The sequence below is a fragment of the Cutaneotrichosporon oleaginosum genome (genome assembly GCF_008065305.1).
Source record: "Cutaneotrichosporon oleaginosum strain ATCC 20508 chromosome Unknown ATCC20508_contig01, whole genome shotgun sequence".
Taxonomy (NCBI): Eukaryota; Fungi; Basidiomycota; class Tremellomycetes; order Trichosporonales; family Trichosporonaceae; genus Cutaneotrichosporon; species Cutaneotrichosporon oleaginosum.
Window position 1 is genome coordinate 1853718 of NW_027072170.1, and position 15362 is coordinate 1869079.

The following is a 15362-nucleotide window of genomic DNA, read 5'->3' on the forward strand; positions in this document are numbered from 1 at the left end:
CTGTCGTTGTAAGCCGACTAGATCCTGCACTCTACTCGCCGACTCCTCGTCCCGCTCCTCGCCTATTTACAATGAGTACATTAAGCCTATAAGCCTACAATGCTGGGTAATATCATGGTTGGTCGTGGCATCTATAAGAAGTACTCTATTGGCTGTTGTATTAGCGCTGCCCCTACGTTGACCCACTTTTGCCTGCTGCTGTTGCTGCGCTGGCCCGTCGCGCTCGTTCTCGGGCGCCGCATCGAACACGTTGAAGAACCGTTGCCCTCCAGGCGACACCTCCAGGATGCTCGCCATGTTCCCGCATCTGGTGTAAGTCGTCTAAACAAGATGCTTCCCGCTCACCGGTAGCAGTAGTTTGGCGCGCTCCACACAGTACTCAGCTGGTTGTCAAACTGCACACTGTAACCCTCCATGCAGAGCTGGTGCGCGCGAAGCACGTGGTTCATCCCGTTGAGCGTGAGGAACTTCTTGACAATGGAACTGCCGAACGTATACCCTGCTCCTCTGGTGGGTTAATGACTGAGCAGTCTGTCCAACTCACCTCGGCGAGATGGCAAAGTCTTCCTTGCCGGGGTCAGGATCCGACCACACCAAGTCCGCCATTGGCCCTTCATGTGGAATCTCGCGGAAGCGGTCGATGACCTTGATCTGGTCGATGTGGTGGATACTCGGACTTAGCCCGCCATGTACGCAGAAGATTGCGTCGTCAATCACGACGCTGAGCGTGAGGAAGTCGAACATGTCTGTGAAGTACTGCCACACCTTTGCCGAGCCGTACTTGCGCGTGCACTCGAGATAGAACCCATACGTCTGGGATTAGCTGCGTTCCGACAGCTAGACAGGTGGTGCTCAGTAATCCGTTCTTGAGCTGTGTTCCTGACTGAACAGTGTACGCCAGCCCCCATCATGTCTCAGAATCCTCGGAAATTCTCATCGTCGCGCCTTGCTCTGCTATCTTGCACGTACCTGCGTGACGGCACGCGACTCGTGGTTGCCACGAATGAGCTGGATGCGTTCGGGATAGCGCAACTTGAGGCAGGTGAGCAACGAGATTGTTTCAACACTGTGTAGCCCGCGGTCGACATAATCGCCTGGAGTCAGAAATCAGTGGCAAAGGCGAGGCCTGTGGGACCTCCCCTGGGGCCGCAGCTCGACCAGGGGAGTGTGAGGGGCAGAGGGAGGCGGCGCGCTCGCAAGCGAGCAGGGGCGCTGCACGGAGTGAGCTTACCGAGAAATAGGTAGTTGGTGTTGGGTGCTGGACCACCAATGCGGAAGATCTCGATGAGGTCGTGGAACTGGCCATGAATGTCGCCGACGACAGTCACTGGAGAGGAGACGTGAACGACATTGCTCTCGCGCATGAGCACCTCCTTAGTCTTTTCGCAGATCTCGCGCAGCAGTGCTTCTCCGAGAAGCTGCTTGTCCCGCAAGCGGTCGATGCACGCATCGAGGTCGAAGGGCGCCATGCATGAAGCGGCGAGGGGGTTTACGGGGGATGAGGAGCGGCCAGCGATCGGGCGAGGTGGGGCAGGCAAAAGTGGGTGGATTTGAGGACGATAGCTCTAGGAGGCGAAGCAATCTAGAAGCGGGAGTCGGGTGTCGCGCACCTGGGTATAGATGAGACGTTAGAGAGAGAAAGCGGGCGAGAGGATAAGTTGATGAATAAAGATGAGGACGCGCGGCACACGGTGATGCAACTGTGGCCGATGGTGCCTTACTCGAGTAGTGATCGCGTGGCGGGTGCGGGGTTGTGGCGGATTCCCATCTGGAGCGCATAGCTCGAGCCGCGCACAGTTCGCACTTCCAGCGGACTTGCACCGTCTTGCCAATTCAATGCATCGTCGGCGTCCTTCTGTGCGCCTTAGCAAACCAGATGCATGCTCGCCAGGACGGTGATACAAGCGAAGAGGAGGAATCGTTGGCTATGGTCGCTTCACACGCGTCGGCCGACATTGGGTGGCGAGTGTCCAGTGACAAATGCATGCAACGACGCGCGTTTTGACCCCCGAAGCTGTCACGGCAGAGTCTGCTGCGGCGCCGACGCACGACGCAACGGCATGCACGCCAGTACAACATACCGCAAATGCTAATAACGCGGCGGAGGTGGACGACACTCGAACGAGTCCGCTTAAGGCGAGGGCCGAATAACATGTCGGCCGATTCAAGGCACGACCGCATGACACTTGGTCTCCAACCAACGCCGGCTTAACCATCGCCACCTCTATCTCACCATGGTGCTCGCCGACCTCGGGGCGCGTCTGCACGGCGCGCTCAACCAGTTTTCACGGTCTTCAAGTATCGATGAGGCGGTAGGTTGGCTTGGCGCCTGTGGGCTGACATTAGGCCATCGACGCGCTCCTCAAGGAGCTGTGCGCCGCGCTCCTCGAATCCGATGTCAATGTCAAGCTCGTTGCGAGCTTGCGGAGTAAAGTCAAGGCGAAGGTCAAGCGGAGTCTTGAAGAGGCGGAGAAGGCGGGCGGTCGTGAAGTGAACAAGAAGAATGTCGTGCAGAAGGTGAGCTTCATCAATATGGGTGTGCTTCATGCCTTCCCTCTCCTCGCCTTCCGCTCTTTGATGCCCCCCTCCCCCGCGCTGAAAGACTAACCCCAGGCTGTTTACGATGAGCTCGTTGCGCTTGTTGACCCCGGGATCGAGCCTTACAAGCCCGTCAAGGGCAAGGTGAACGTGATCATGGCTGTCGGTATCCAGGGCGCCGGTAAGACGACGACCTGTACCAAGCTGGCGGTGCACTACCAGCGGCGCGGATTCCGGACGTGTTTGGTGTGCGCGGATACGTTCCGTGCTGGTGCGTTTGACCAGCTCAAGCAGAACGCAACCAAGGCCAAGATCCCCTTCTACGGCAGCTACACCGAGACGGATCCAGTGGCCATCGCGAGCCTGGGTGTGGAGAAGTTCCGGAAGGAGCGGTTCGACGTGATCATCGTGGACACGTCCGGGCGACACAAGCAGGAGAGCGAGCTGTTCGAGGAGATGGTTGCGATCTCCGCTGCCGTCAAGCCCTCCATGACGGTGATGGTGCTCGACGCCAGTATCGGTCAGGCCGCCGAGGGTCAGAGCCGCGCGTTTAAGGAGAGTGCCGACTTCGGTGCGATCATCGTGACCAAGCTCGACGGTCACGCCAAGGGCGGTGGTGCCATTTCCGCTGTCGCGGCAACCAAGACGCCCATCATCTTCCTTGGTACCGGCGAGCACCTCAACGACCTTGAGCGCTTCGCGCCGCAGCCGTTCGTCTCCAAGCTCCTCGGCATGGGTGACCTGCAGGGCCTGATGGAGCACATGCAGGACATGGCGCGCGCCAATCCCGACCGGCAGAAGGACCTGGCAAAGAAGCTCGAGCAGGGCAAGTTCAGCATCCGCGACTGGCGCGAGCAGTTGTCCACGATTATGGGGATGGGGTCTCTCTCCAAAATCGCGAGCATGATCCCTGGTATGCCTCAGGGCATGATGGAGGGAAACGAGGACGAGGCAGCGGCCAAGCTCAAGCGCATGATCTTTATCACAGATGCTATGCGGACGGACGAGCTGGATTCGGATGGGCTGATTTTCGTACGTCCTCCCCAGGCCTGCGAAATGGAGCAAAGCTGACCCTAGTTCACATTCGACAAGGCGGGAAATCCGACCGGGCTGAACAAGCGGGCGCGCCGCGTCGCCCGCGGCTCGGGCACCTCTGTGCGCGAGGTGGAGGAGCTGCTGGCGCAGGCGCGCATGATGGCCGGTATGGCGCGGCAAGCGGGCGGCAAGAACGGGTGGATGAGCGCGATGCAGAAGATGCAGGGCGCGATGGGGGGCAAGCCGCTGGGTCCCAACGGCCAGCCATCGCCGGCGCAGATCGAGGCCATGCGCAAGGCCATGCCGCCTGAGCTTATGCGCAAGCTGCGCGCCGCGGGGCCGCAGGGTGCGCAGAAGATGCTGCAGGATATGATGGGCGGCGCCGGGGGCATGGGCGGCGCGGGAGGCATGGACATGGGCGCTATGATGCGCAACATGATGGGCGGAGGGGGAGGGGGCATGCCGAGCATGGCTGAGATGCAGGGTGAGTTCGCGCGGGGAGATATGACAGAAGCGCTGACGCCACAGAGGCGATGAAGTCCATGGGCGGGCTGCCCGGCATGGGCGGCGGCGGCATGCCTGACATGTCGCAGATGATGAAGATGATGGGCGGCATGGGCGGCGGGCGCTAAGCAGCTGTCTCTTGCTGAGTCGGCGTTGGTGCAGATGGCATGGTGCCACACATCGACCAAACCTCCAAGCTTCATCTCACTCCACCCAAGCGCTGCCTGCCTGCCTGCCTGCCTTGCATAGCCAGTAATAGCATCGACCATTCTAACATCCCTCGCGTCGGTCAGCAGCGTATGAGCACGTCGTCTGCACGGACCATCTATCCCGTACTCGCGGCAGAATGCATCACATCAGCTATAATGTGAAGTGGAATGTGCGATGTCTGGTCGCGTGATGCGACATAGCCCAGCCTGCCAAGTGATAAACAGTCGCGCTAACAGTTCGCATCGCTCTTCAGTGGTATAGACGGAGCAGCGCCGGAAGAAAAGTTGGCCGCCACACGCAAGTAGTTACGGGGTAAATAAAATAGCAGGCTGTCCGGCGCTGTGGGGGCATGAGGGACATGAGAGAGGGCATTATGGACATTCCTAGACGGACTTGTTTCGGTGTGCGTTTGCAGCGTCCGCCTACTCGTAGCCGGAAGCGTTCTGCTGCGCAAGGCGAGCCTCGAGGACCTTGAGGCTGTCCTCCTTGGCAAGCAGCTCCTGGCGCTTGATCTGGATCTCGCGCTGGACCTTGAGCTCGATCTCGCGGAGCTTCTCCTCCTCGCGGCGGAGCTGCTCCTCCTTGAGGCGGACCGACTGGTTGGCCATATCCTCGGGAAGGAGGGCGGTGTCCGCAGCGCTGCTGTCAGTCAGATTCAACGGGAGAAGGCTGGTACTTACGCGTCGCCACCAACCGAGCGAGAAAGCTTCTCGGTACGGTAGTTCTCGTAGAGGAAGTCGTGAGTGATTTCCTTGAGGTCGGTGAGGTGCGAGCCAAGGAGGGCCGAGCGAAGGCGGCCGAAGTCCGAGTGGTCCGGGTTGTCGACCTCGACAATACCCCACGGGTAACGGCGGCCACGAACAGCCTCGCCGCCGATCATAATCTCCTCCTCGGCGCCGACAATGGCGAATGGAAGAAGACCACGGAGCTCGCGGTTGTCTGCAATGGTCTCCTCGTCATCCTCCTCCGGGTCGTAGGGGAAGTTGTACACGGGGATGTTGTAGTACTCGATGTCCTCCATAATCTGTCGTCAGTCTCCGCCATCTGCAGCAAGTGCGCTGAGAGTGCAACTCACGCGCTTCTTGAACGACTTGAGCTCCGAAGGAGTGAGAGAGTCGGCCTTGCCGATGACCGGGATGACGTTGACACGCGGCGAGAGGCGGCGCATGAGCTCAATGTCCATCTCACGGAGCGCGTGGCCAGTGGGCTGGATAAAGTAAAGAAGCGCGTGAACACGGTTGTCACGGAAGCGGGGGTTACGCTTGATGCGCGACTCCTCGGCCAGAATGTCGTCGTACTGGCGCTCGAGGTAAGAGCAAATCTCCTGGAAGCTGGAGGGGGGTATCAGCAAGAGTCGCGCACTGACACTCACTTGTTCTCGTTGTCAATGCCCTCGCCAAAGCCGGGCGTGTCGACAACAGTCAAGGCGATACGGACACCGTCTTCCTCGAGCTCATAGTTGACAGGCTTGATCTGAATCTGGCGCTCGACGTGAGCCTCGGCAGCGACCTGGTCGGCGACCACGGGGTCGATCTCCGAGCGGGGGTTCTCGGGGTCACGCAGGAGCTCCTGGTATCGGTGCTTGAGGAGCGGCTCCTCAACGAGAGTGTTAACAAAAGTTGTGCGGCCGGTGCCGGAGGCGCCTGGTGTCAGCCGTTGTTGGAGGGAAGGTCGTTGAGACGATACCGGCCACCATCGACACGATGGAAGGACCGTGCACCGCGCAGTGCCGTTCAATTGCGCGCACGTCACGGCAACAGATGCGGCGCGCAGCCAGCAAGGAGCACTCACCAACCACCATGATGGTGAGCTGGACACCCTTCTTGGCCTGCTTCCTTCCTCGCGACGCGCGGTAGGCCATGGTTGATGAGAGGACGCGTGGAGGTGATGGACGGGGAGAGGGGCACTGTCCGGCGGGTGAGCGTCGGTGTGAGGATGGGGAGGGTAGAAGTGGAGGGAGGGGGGAGGGGAGGGGGAGGTTGGCAGCGGAGATGAACAGTCGCGAGTGAGCGCTGGTGGAGAGTTGGGTAGTGTTGGAGGGTCGAGTGATGAGGAGGAGGGAGGTTGCGAAGGAGGGGAGGAGGAGTGGGGCTGGGAGTTGGAGGCAGGAGTGGGAGGGAGGAGGGGTGAGACGTGGTGCAAGTGGATGGCCCGGATGGACGGGCGCGCGGGCGCGCGGGCGTTTCTGGCGTTTCCGGCGTGTGGATGTCTGGGGAGCAGTGGGGTGAGACGATTAGGCACCACGGTGGGATGGCAGAGGTGAGTAGAGTGAGAGCGGGAAGGGAGGGGAGGGCCAGGGTGGTCAGAGCCAAAGGTAACAAGGGGGGAGGACATGTCCATGCACTCCAGGGACCAAACCAGCCGACACACCTCGTTTCCCCTGGCCTCCACGTCCCGTTTGACCTTCAGCGCGTTTTTATTCAACCCCTCTCCACAAAGGGTTCTCCATGCCACGCCCACGTCGCGTGGCCTCCACATCGCGAGGAACGCTCCGCTGTCATCTCGATGCTGCTCGTTGCTCGCGATTGACTCGACTCTACTTGCATCATCTCCGGACAATCCAGGACGTTTCTAGCCCGCATCACCAATATCAAGGCGTAGTTTGCTCCTTCATCCCCTTGATTGAGTCGGAAGTCGCTATCGCTAGTCGCCCCCTATCACTATGTCCCGCCCCACAACTCCGGGCGGGTTCAACCTCCGCCGCACTCCCCTGCCTCAAAGCGGCACCGCTTCTCGCTCGGGTACGCCTCTCGCAGCCAAGCCAATAATCAGTCTCGAGGACTGGGAGTCGCGCGCACCACTTTCCGATGAAGAGGTACAGAGCATTGGTCTCGTGAGGGAGCGCTTCGGCGAGCGTTCATTGCCAGAGAAGGTGCGCGCTTCAGCGAACTGCGCCAGGCTTACGCCAGTTCACACACGGGGAGGGATCGCGCCCGGGAACCCCTCGTAATCGGCAGGTCGAGAGGATAGCGCACTCGCGTACCGGGTCATCGACGGCGCCGCCGACATCGCCGGGCTCCCCTGCGCCGTCAGGCCTGTCGCAGGACACTCTGCACCCGCTGGCTATCGTCACTCCACAACAATTTCACGACCACTTCGCTGCACTTGCCCTGAGCGCTGAGCACGAGCAGGACTCTCTCTATCGCGAGCACCTTGGCGAGATCTCGGGGCTGCGAGAGAAGTGCGACGAGCTGATAGAATTGCTTCGCGAAGGCGAGGGCGAGGTTGGTGACATGCTCAAGGCGCTCGAGTATGTGGAGGAGCGCAGCGAGAGCCTGCGCGGGGCCTGCGAGGACCTACTAGAGGAGCAGGTGAGCTGATGGGACTGCGGCGCGACTTAACACCAGACCCACCTTCTGACACACACGTCGGAGCTTGCTCACCGGTTGGGATACTTCACCTTCCTTGACACAGCGCAGCGGATGCTCAACAACCCAGGCAACGACCTTGTCCTGCACCCCGACTTCCTGCCCATGGTGCGACGGCTTGACGAATGCATCAGCTACTTGGGAGAAAACGTAGGTCAGAGCAGCAGGGCGCAAGCTGACATCAGCGCGACTTTAAGGCCGCCGAGCTCTACCTCATCCGCTACCAGCAGTGCATGACTCGGAGCATGACGCTCATTCGCCTCCACTTTGTTGCGGCGATCAAGGCCCTCGGGATGGAGATCCAGAAACGTGTGACAGACAAGTCGCTGTCCGAGACGGTCATGCGCGGCCTCCTGTATAACCGTTTCTCATCATTGTCAGCGTCGTTGCGGCCTCTAATTGCCGAACTCGAGCAACGCATCAGCACAAGCAAGGACGAGCTTCCGCAGATCTTAGCCGACTGTCACGCAGCCTACGTGTCGGTACGACAGGCTCTTATGGGTGCTCGTGTTGCAGAGGAGATCGCAAGACTTGACCCCATGCACAGCGAGCTCGTCGACCTCACCCGTGCCGGGTGCAGCTACCTGAAGCAGACTTGCCAGGATGAATTTGACCTGTTCAAGCAGTTCTTCCTCTCGGGCGAGGCGCAACTCTACGGCTTCCTGGAAGGTCTCTGCGATCACCTGTACGACCACATCCGCCCGCGTATCCTCCACGAGCCGTCGCTCACAGTCCTTCAAGAGGTTTGCACTGTGCTCCAAGCGCTTATGGTGCAAGATGTTGGTGACGACGAGGATCCCGACGAGGTCCTGATATTCTCGCCGTCGTCTGCCGAGTTCTCGGCATCGCCGATGATGGAACGCGACGACTACTTCGGAACCTACACGCGCAACAGCCCGAGACTGAGCTTGCATCGCCAGAGCTCTATTCTCTCAGACACACGAGGGAGCTCCCAGACGCAGACGCCCGTGCCACGCAAGCGTAGGAAACCACTTGTGCGGCTGCACACCGAAATCCTGCTTAAAATGGTTCTGCAGGACGCGCAGACGCGCCTCGTCTTCCGCGCCCAGGCCCTCGTACAATCCGACGTTCAATATTACGCCGCCAAGCCATCCGATCTCGACTATCCCGAGAAGCTTCAGTCGGAGCGTGAGTGCCTGGTGACGTCCACGCTGATAGCCCAGCCGCTGGCCCGCTTGTGCGGAGACATGTTGATCTGTCACTTGATGACGAGGACGACGAACCTGCCTTTTTGTCATTGCCTCCTCCGGAGGCGCAAGAGACGTGGTACCCCACACTACGCACGACGCTTGCTGTGTTGTCGTGTCTCTACACGTACATTGACGTGAGTTTGTTTTTGTGGTGTTGACTGACACGTGCAGGAGGCTGTCTTTGTGGACCTAGCACAGGAGGCAGTGTTGACATGTCGCCGCTCATTGTCGGCAGCCGCCGACATCATTGGCGCCAAGAAGGACAAGGCAGTGGACGGGCGCTTATTCCTCGTACGCCACCTCCTCATTCTGAAGGAGATGACGGCGGGGTTGGATCTCGGGCGGGCAAGCCGGCACCGCGACTGGCATGGCATGACGGATTTCTTGCGCGCGTTGATGGAGAACGTCTCCTCTTTGGTCGGATATGGCCGCTCCACGCGTGGAGACTTCGCGCCAGATGCAAAGACGGTGAGTTGCTTGCTGACGCCGAATCTGGGGCTGACGGGTAGGATCTCGACAGGGAACTGAAGCGGGCGTGCGAGGACCTCATTGAGCGATGCACGCAGGCGGCCACTGCGCCTCTGCGCGCCTTCCTCGATCGGTGCACTGCGCACCTCTCGGGCAGGGGGGGTGTGCTCTCCGAGCAGGAATGGGCTAAGCCGGCTTCCGTGGCGGCCGTGCACGATGAGTTCCGCAAGACTGCCGAAGAGGAGCTGTTGCGATGGCGTCGCGACCTCATGCTGTATCTTCAAGATGAGGAGACTGTGCGGGTGCTCATCCCGCCTGCACAGATCAGCATCGTCGACACGTACCGGCAATTCCACGATCTCGTGAGGTCCGAGTACGACTTTTCGACTGCGGCGGCGCTCAGCACGCCGTCTGCCGTGTCTGCGCAGCTCGAGGGGCCACTGCGTGGCTAGCAAGGAACGGGAGGAGAGTCTCAGCAGCAACTGTCTTACTACTTGATGTGAAGAGGCTGAAGAGGTCACCTCTCCACACCAGGTTGTGGTTTGTCTAGAGTTGTGGCGGTCACTTGTGGGCATGGCATGTGTGCCTGAATAGAGAAGACTATTATCCAGATTTGGCGCCACAAGCCGTGAACACACAGACCACGAGCTAGCACGGGGCCGCTTGAGGCGATCTTGTGATCTTGTACGAATGGACCGGAGCGAGATCTGAGAGATCACACGACGCGTCGCGCGTCTGATCCGTTGCAGGATCATGGGCGGCCAAGTGCGGCGCGCGAGTGAGATAAACACGACGTATCCGCACACGCGTGGTGCCACGGGCGCGCCCAACGCGGCGACGGTTGAGCGCGCACGCACGCGGTGAGCATGAGGGTGGACGTGTGGAGAGTGCGTAAGCTTGTTTGTAGATGTAATTGTGTAATCCACAATCCGTCAAGTGGCAGCACAGAATAACTGTGTAAGGTACCTCAGTGCAGGGTCATGCAGGGGCTGGATTCGAAAGAGACAGATTCGAAATACGCCTGACATAATGATTGGCCCTCTGTTCAGGGGTGGTGAGGTTACAATCCCGGGGCCACGCCTCACGAGGGCCAAACGCTGCGGCAACCGCATAGCCGAGCGCTGTGATTGGGTGAGAGGGAGGGGTGTCAGGGTGGTGAGGCGGCAAGTCGAGTGGGGCACGAGGGGAGAGGAGGAGAGGAGCAGGTGATTGATTGTCTCGTGCCCTGCATCTCCTGATGATCCGGTGACGTGCCATCACTCGACTGTTCCTTCAGCCCTAATCAGCCGCGAATAGGATTTGATTAGACCGCCGTTATTGACCAGGCTCACCATGCTGTCCACGTTATCCAGAGGCTCCAACCTTCCTCTTCCTCAGCCCCCTTCCTTGGGCGATTACTTATAACCCCCCACCCCAGATCACATGCCCTTCCCCATCTCCCCCCTCCCCTCTCACAATCGCACACTCGCCCCCATCGCCCGTCGCCCGTCGCCCATCGCCCATAGCCCATATTAACCAACGTCACCGCTTCAGACAGCTCGTCAGCACTCCTCGCCACTCCGCCATTTTTATCGGCACGCGCGGCCCACACACGCCCACCATACCGTCCCCCACGCAGCCTTCGGCCTCCGCCACCGCTCCCGCCACCAAGATGCCGTCTCAGCCCATCCCCATCGGCCAGGAGGCCCCGCGCAACACGGCGTCCGCCGGGCTCTCCCAGTCGGCTGGTGGTCTCTTTGGCAAGTGGAACGCGTTTAGCATGAACAGCACCCAGTCGCCGCCAAAGGATACTCACGAGCACGTCATCGACGAGTTCGGCGACATCGGCGACCTGCGCACCAAGGGCTGGGCGGCCGCCCAGCAGCGTGGCGCACGCCGAGCCATGAGCATGAGCGTTAGTCCGAGCGCGCTTACTGGGTTCACGGCTATGAGCCCGCCGCAGGCTACCGCGTTGCGTGACAACCTTGCGCGTGGCGAGGGTGCCCTCCGTCGCCTCTCCCTCGGCGGCTTCGGTAGAGTAAGTCCAGCTGGGTCGCACCGCATACCTTCTCCCACATCTTCCCCATCGCGAGGATCCACACGGCCGTGCGCCGAACAGGGGTCCCGGCCGGGGAAGAAGAGACAGCACGCGGCCCCACTCCCACCCACCGCTCATCCACCAATCCCGCTGACACTAGCCCACTCCGATGCCGACGCAGCAGAACCAGCCGGTTGTCCCGAACCCGACCCCCATCAGCACCCACGCGCCGCCCGAGCCGATGCTTGCCCCTCCGCCGCCGCCGGCCGAGCACCGCCGCGTTTCGCAGGGCCGCCGCCGTTTCTCCGAGTCGGGTGCCCGCCGCCGCGGCGTAAGCCCCGTGAGTGTCACTTTGGTTGTGCTGCCGAGGATTCCCGTTGACAGCAGATGGGCGAGCGCATCTTGCGTGACCACCTCTGAGCGCGCTCATCTGAACACCTCGCGCCTCAGAGGCTCCACATCTCCTAGTTGTATGCGGGGACGCTATCGCTCCATCGCACCCTTTCCTCCCGTCTTGTCCTCCAACATCTCTTGTCCACACGGATCCCCTTCCCCGGATCCCACGCATCCATCCACTGTCCATTGCCCACCATCAACCCAGTCCAACCAACCCAACACAACACAATCGACGTCAGCCGAGCCGAGTCTCAGTCAGAAGAATAAACAGGAAGAGAAGCAGCACGAGTATGAAGCATGAAGTATAGCCCTCAAGGATCGAGCCGGAAATCAGAAACACAGCAAAGCGTGAGGCTCGCCGGCGTTGTACCGCCCCGCTAGGTCGGAGCATGTAGGCTGCAGAGCGCGTGTATGCATATGTTGAGAGCACGGGGGGACTGGGCGGGGGAGGTTGGTGTACCAACCTGAGACAGGTGGCAACAATCGAGCATCGCATGCTTGTCTGGCACACGCGGCCATACGGCGTGGTCTCGGCGATCGGCGATCGGCGACGTGCACTAAGATGAGTGGCAGCCGCGGTTCTCCAGAGTACTGCTGTAGCAGCTGTACAAGACCATGCACCCGGCCCTGTCAGCAGCATCCGTCGCTCGAGGTTCATTAGATCCTACCGCCTGCCCACCTCCTGCTCTCTTCATGGGCCGTTGACCTGCCGACACCCTCACGCATCGCGCCGATGCCCACACCACACGTCCAGACACTCGAGGAGCCTTGGTCGCATGTGCGACGGGCAAAAACAATCGACAACTGCATGATTCGAACATGCGCTCCCGAAGGAAATTGATAGCTGCCAGCTGAGCTCGGCTTCTAGTCAATCGCGTTAACCACTCCGCCAAGTTGCCGCTGGGTTTTAACCGGTGCGGTTAATATTACCCGGCCAGCGGAGGACGGTCGAGGCCGTGGATCGCCGGAAGGTGCACGGCACCGTACACAACATCTTCGGCCTGTTGTACAGTGTCACATAGATTATACTATAGAAGAAGCTTGGAGTGAAAGGGTGTGGTCTTCAATACCACTTTGTCGCGGACAATGTGAAACCACAGTGGGGGGACCATGGCGCGCCGTCCAGGAGCTGCTGGGAGCAGGAAGCGCTCGACATAGACAACCCAGAAGGCTATGACCCCGCCCCGGCGTTCTTAGCGTCCGCCTTGACATCCCTTCCTTGGAATGTCCCGACTTGGCCCTCTTCCCCGCTCACCGCCGTAGAAGTCGGCGACGGCGTGCTTTCTTTAATGCTAGGCGCCCTGCTCGCGTTCCCACTAGCCACACCACTCGCCATGCCGCTCGCTACACCACTATTTGCGCCGCTTGTCGCGGCGCTCCGCGCCTCCTTCCGTGCCTGCTTGGCCTCGCGCCACCGCTTGCCGCGGTACGACACGAGGACGATCATGGCGCACGAGAGCGCGAGAATCCCCGTGAAGAGGGTATAGAGGCCGCCGTCGCCGATGGCGTTTTGGATGGGGATGGCGACCTGGGACATGACGCAGGCGACAATGCCGCGCACCGAGCTGTTGCACGCGACGGCGGGGGCGGAGCGCCCGGGATTCGAGTCGACGAGGTATGCGAGCGTGGAGGAGTAGACAAAGAGGAGGGCGAAGCCGGCGAGGAAGAGGCCGACGACGGGGCCCGCGATGGAGGTTTTGTACTCGGCCGTCCAGCCGTAGATTAGGTACGCGACGAGGAGGACGGGCATGGCGGGCAGCGTGCATTGGAGGCGCATTTCCGGCTCCGTGGTGCCCCCATTACGCGATGTCAGGCGGCGCATCGCATAGTCGCTCCAGCGACCGCCGACGACGCTGCCAACCACATTCCCCATGCCGAAGGCAACGAGGACGACGCCGATGATCAGCGGGTTGTAGTTGTACGGCGCACGCGCAAAGGTCACGGCCGCAGTGTATGTTGTCGTGTATTGCACGGCGAAGAGGAGGCCCGAGGCGACCAGAACGGCCGCGTTCGTTGGTGCGCGGAACACGCTGATTGTCGAGGGAAGCGGGTTGAGGTCGACGAACGAGGGGTGTAGCTCGTCACTCTGCTTTATTCCGAGGCGGGCACGGAGGCGGGCGACGAGCGAGGGCGGTCCGTTGATACGAGCGGTCTCTGGATCGTACTCGCCTTCGAGGGGAGTCAGGGCGCCTGGCGTAGGAGGGCGGGTGGCCGCAGGCGTCGTGGCGGTGCTCGCAAGACCGCGGATGCGCTTGCGCTCCAGCTTAGCTTCGCGCTTCTCAGCAACAGCCTGCGCTTTGAGCTGGCGCCGGAGCGCAGCAGCCATCGCCTTCTGATAGCTGCGTGAGCGCTCGCGACGCCACGTATCTGGGAAGAAGCAGAATGCGACCGTCATGAGGAAGGCAAACACGGCGAGGAAGTAGAGCGTCGAGCGCCAACCGTAGGCGTTGCCTAGTGCGCCACCGATGAGCGGGCCCAGCGTCGGACCAAGCATCGGCATGCCGTAGAACCAGCCGAGGCGGCGGCCGCGCTCCTCGATCTCGTACATATCCGCGAGGGAGCCGGCGCCGGAGGACACGACGGCGCTCGAGCCCACGGCCTGCAGAATGCGCATTCCGATGAGGATGGGCATGTTGGGGGCACGCGAGCCCGCGGCACTGCCCGCCGTGTACAGCACGAAAGAGGTGATGTATACGGGCTAAGATCAGACTTGTGGCGGGGTTACTCACCTTGCGCCCGACGATCTCGGCAATCGTCGTCCACACGAGTGGGATACACCCCTGGAAGCTGATGTCAGCCACGTCAGAATCGTCCGCGTACAGAATGTAAAGGGAGAGGGAGAGACCGATCTGGGTTTGGGACGCAGACAAGTCGACCTCAACGTCGTCCAGAACGGGGTTGTAGATACTCGGCGAGATCATGGGTCCAACAACGGCGATCGTCATGAGGGTCAAGACGAAGTTCTTCTTGCGGTTGCTCCATGCGCGTGGATCGTCGTCGACGGGTGCGTGCTCGATATCCACAACTGGTCGGCGTTCGGCATCGGCCTCAGGCTCAAAGTGGCAGTGCAGAGAGTGTCTGGACATGTGCGTGAAGTGCGATGGGATGGGCTCGAGCGGAATCGGCTCGATATCCTTGTACAGCGGTTCGGGCGAGCGGCGCTCGCGCAACGGTGCTCGGACGAGCGGGCCGTCGCTCGGCGCAACTTTGTTGTCGGAAGGGCTGGACATTGTGGTGCGGCGTCCATCCCCGTAGAAGCGCGGGGTGTATAGTTCTGTAGGGCCCCTATCGAGCGCCTTCCTAGCGTCGGTCGTCTTGTTAGTCAAGAGAGAATCAGCGAGTCACATCTCCGTCCGCAGTCGATGCTCTGATGGCGAGCAGCCGTCGGCGGAGGCCGAAATCCGGTTCATCGACTCGGCGGTTCGTCGGTCGTAGCGCGGGCTGAGGGGAGGGAAAAGTTGATTCGGCCTGTCGGCTTGTCGGCCAATTCCAGCGTTTGAGGCCAAGGGTGATGGTGTTGTTGCCGAGATCGCGCCGAGAATGGCCGTACGCCAGGTGTCTCGAGTGTTGCGGTGCATGTTCGACGCTGCGAGTGAACTCGCAGCGAAGCTGCAT

At 60.8% G+C, this 15362-nt stretch overlaps 6 protein-coding genes across 6 annotated transcripts; 3 read left to right on the forward strand and 3 right to left on the reverse strand.

The window, feature by feature from the left end:
- Window positions 1–131: 131 nt before the first annotated feature.
- On the reverse strand, window positions 132–1469 carry COLE_00753 (uncharacterized protein; the record flags this gene model as incomplete). Its single annotated transcript, XM_018426353.2, has 6 exons — window positions 132–152; window positions 187–307; window positions 346–507; window positions 545–813; window positions 970–1094; window positions 1232–1469. 6 exons carry the CDS (start codon window positions 1467–1469, stop codon window positions 132–134), a joined length of 936 nt encoding a protein of 311 aa, XP_018281975.1.
- Window positions 1470–2234: 765 nt separating this feature from the next.
- COLE_00754 (uncharacterized protein) lies at window positions 2235–4205 on the forward strand (the record flags this gene model as incomplete). Its single annotated transcript, XM_018422030.2, has 5 exons — window positions 2235–2312; window positions 2347–2517; window positions 2614–3570; window positions 3616–4057; window positions 4102–4205. The coding sequence occupies 5 exons, from the start codon at window positions 2235–2237 to the stop codon at window positions 4203–4205; spliced, it is 1752 nt and encodes a 583-aa protein (XP_018281974.1).
- Window positions 4206–4709: 504 nt separating this feature from the next.
- COLE_00755 (uncharacterized protein) lies at window positions 4710–6148 on the reverse strand (the record flags this gene model as incomplete). The annotated part of the gene is made up of 5 exons (XM_018421141.2): window positions 4710–4926; window positions 4968–5311; window positions 5363–5618; window positions 5660–5930; window positions 6079–6148. 5 exons carry the CDS (start codon window positions 6146–6148, stop codon window positions 4710–4712), a joined length of 1158 nt encoding a protein of 385 aa, XP_018281973.1.
- Window positions 6149–6949: 801 nt separating this feature from the next.
- On the forward strand, window positions 6950–9786 carry COLE_00756 (uncharacterized protein; the record flags this gene model as incomplete). Its single annotated transcript, XM_018422029.2, has 7 exons — window positions 6950–7159; window positions 7197–7598; window positions 7635–7805; window positions 7841–8804; window positions 8840–9000; window positions 9038–9334; window positions 9376–9786. 7 exons carry the CDS (start codon window positions 6950–6952, stop codon window positions 9784–9786), a joined length of 2616 nt encoding a protein of 871 aa, XP_018281972.1.
- Window positions 9787–10985: 1199 nt separating this feature from the next.
- COLE_00757 (uncharacterized protein) lies at window positions 10986–11771 on the forward strand (the record flags this gene model as incomplete). Its single annotated transcript, XM_018426352.2, has 3 exons — window positions 10986–11351; window positions 11512–11691; window positions 11739–11771. The coding sequence occupies 3 exons, from the start codon at window positions 10986–10988 to the stop codon at window positions 11769–11771; spliced, it is 579 nt and encodes a 192-aa protein (XP_018281971.1).
- A 1147-nt stretch (window positions 11772–12918) lies between these two features.
- Window positions 12919–14977, reverse strand: COLE_00758 (uncharacterized protein; the record flags this gene model as incomplete). Its single annotated transcript, XM_018426351.2, has 3 exons — window positions 12919–14445; window positions 14477–14534; window positions 14568–14977. The coding sequence occupies 3 exons, from the start codon at window positions 14975–14977 to the stop codon at window positions 12919–12921; spliced, it is 1995 nt and encodes a 664-aa protein (XP_018281970.1).
- Between the last annotated feature and the right edge of the window lie 385 nt (window positions 14978–15362).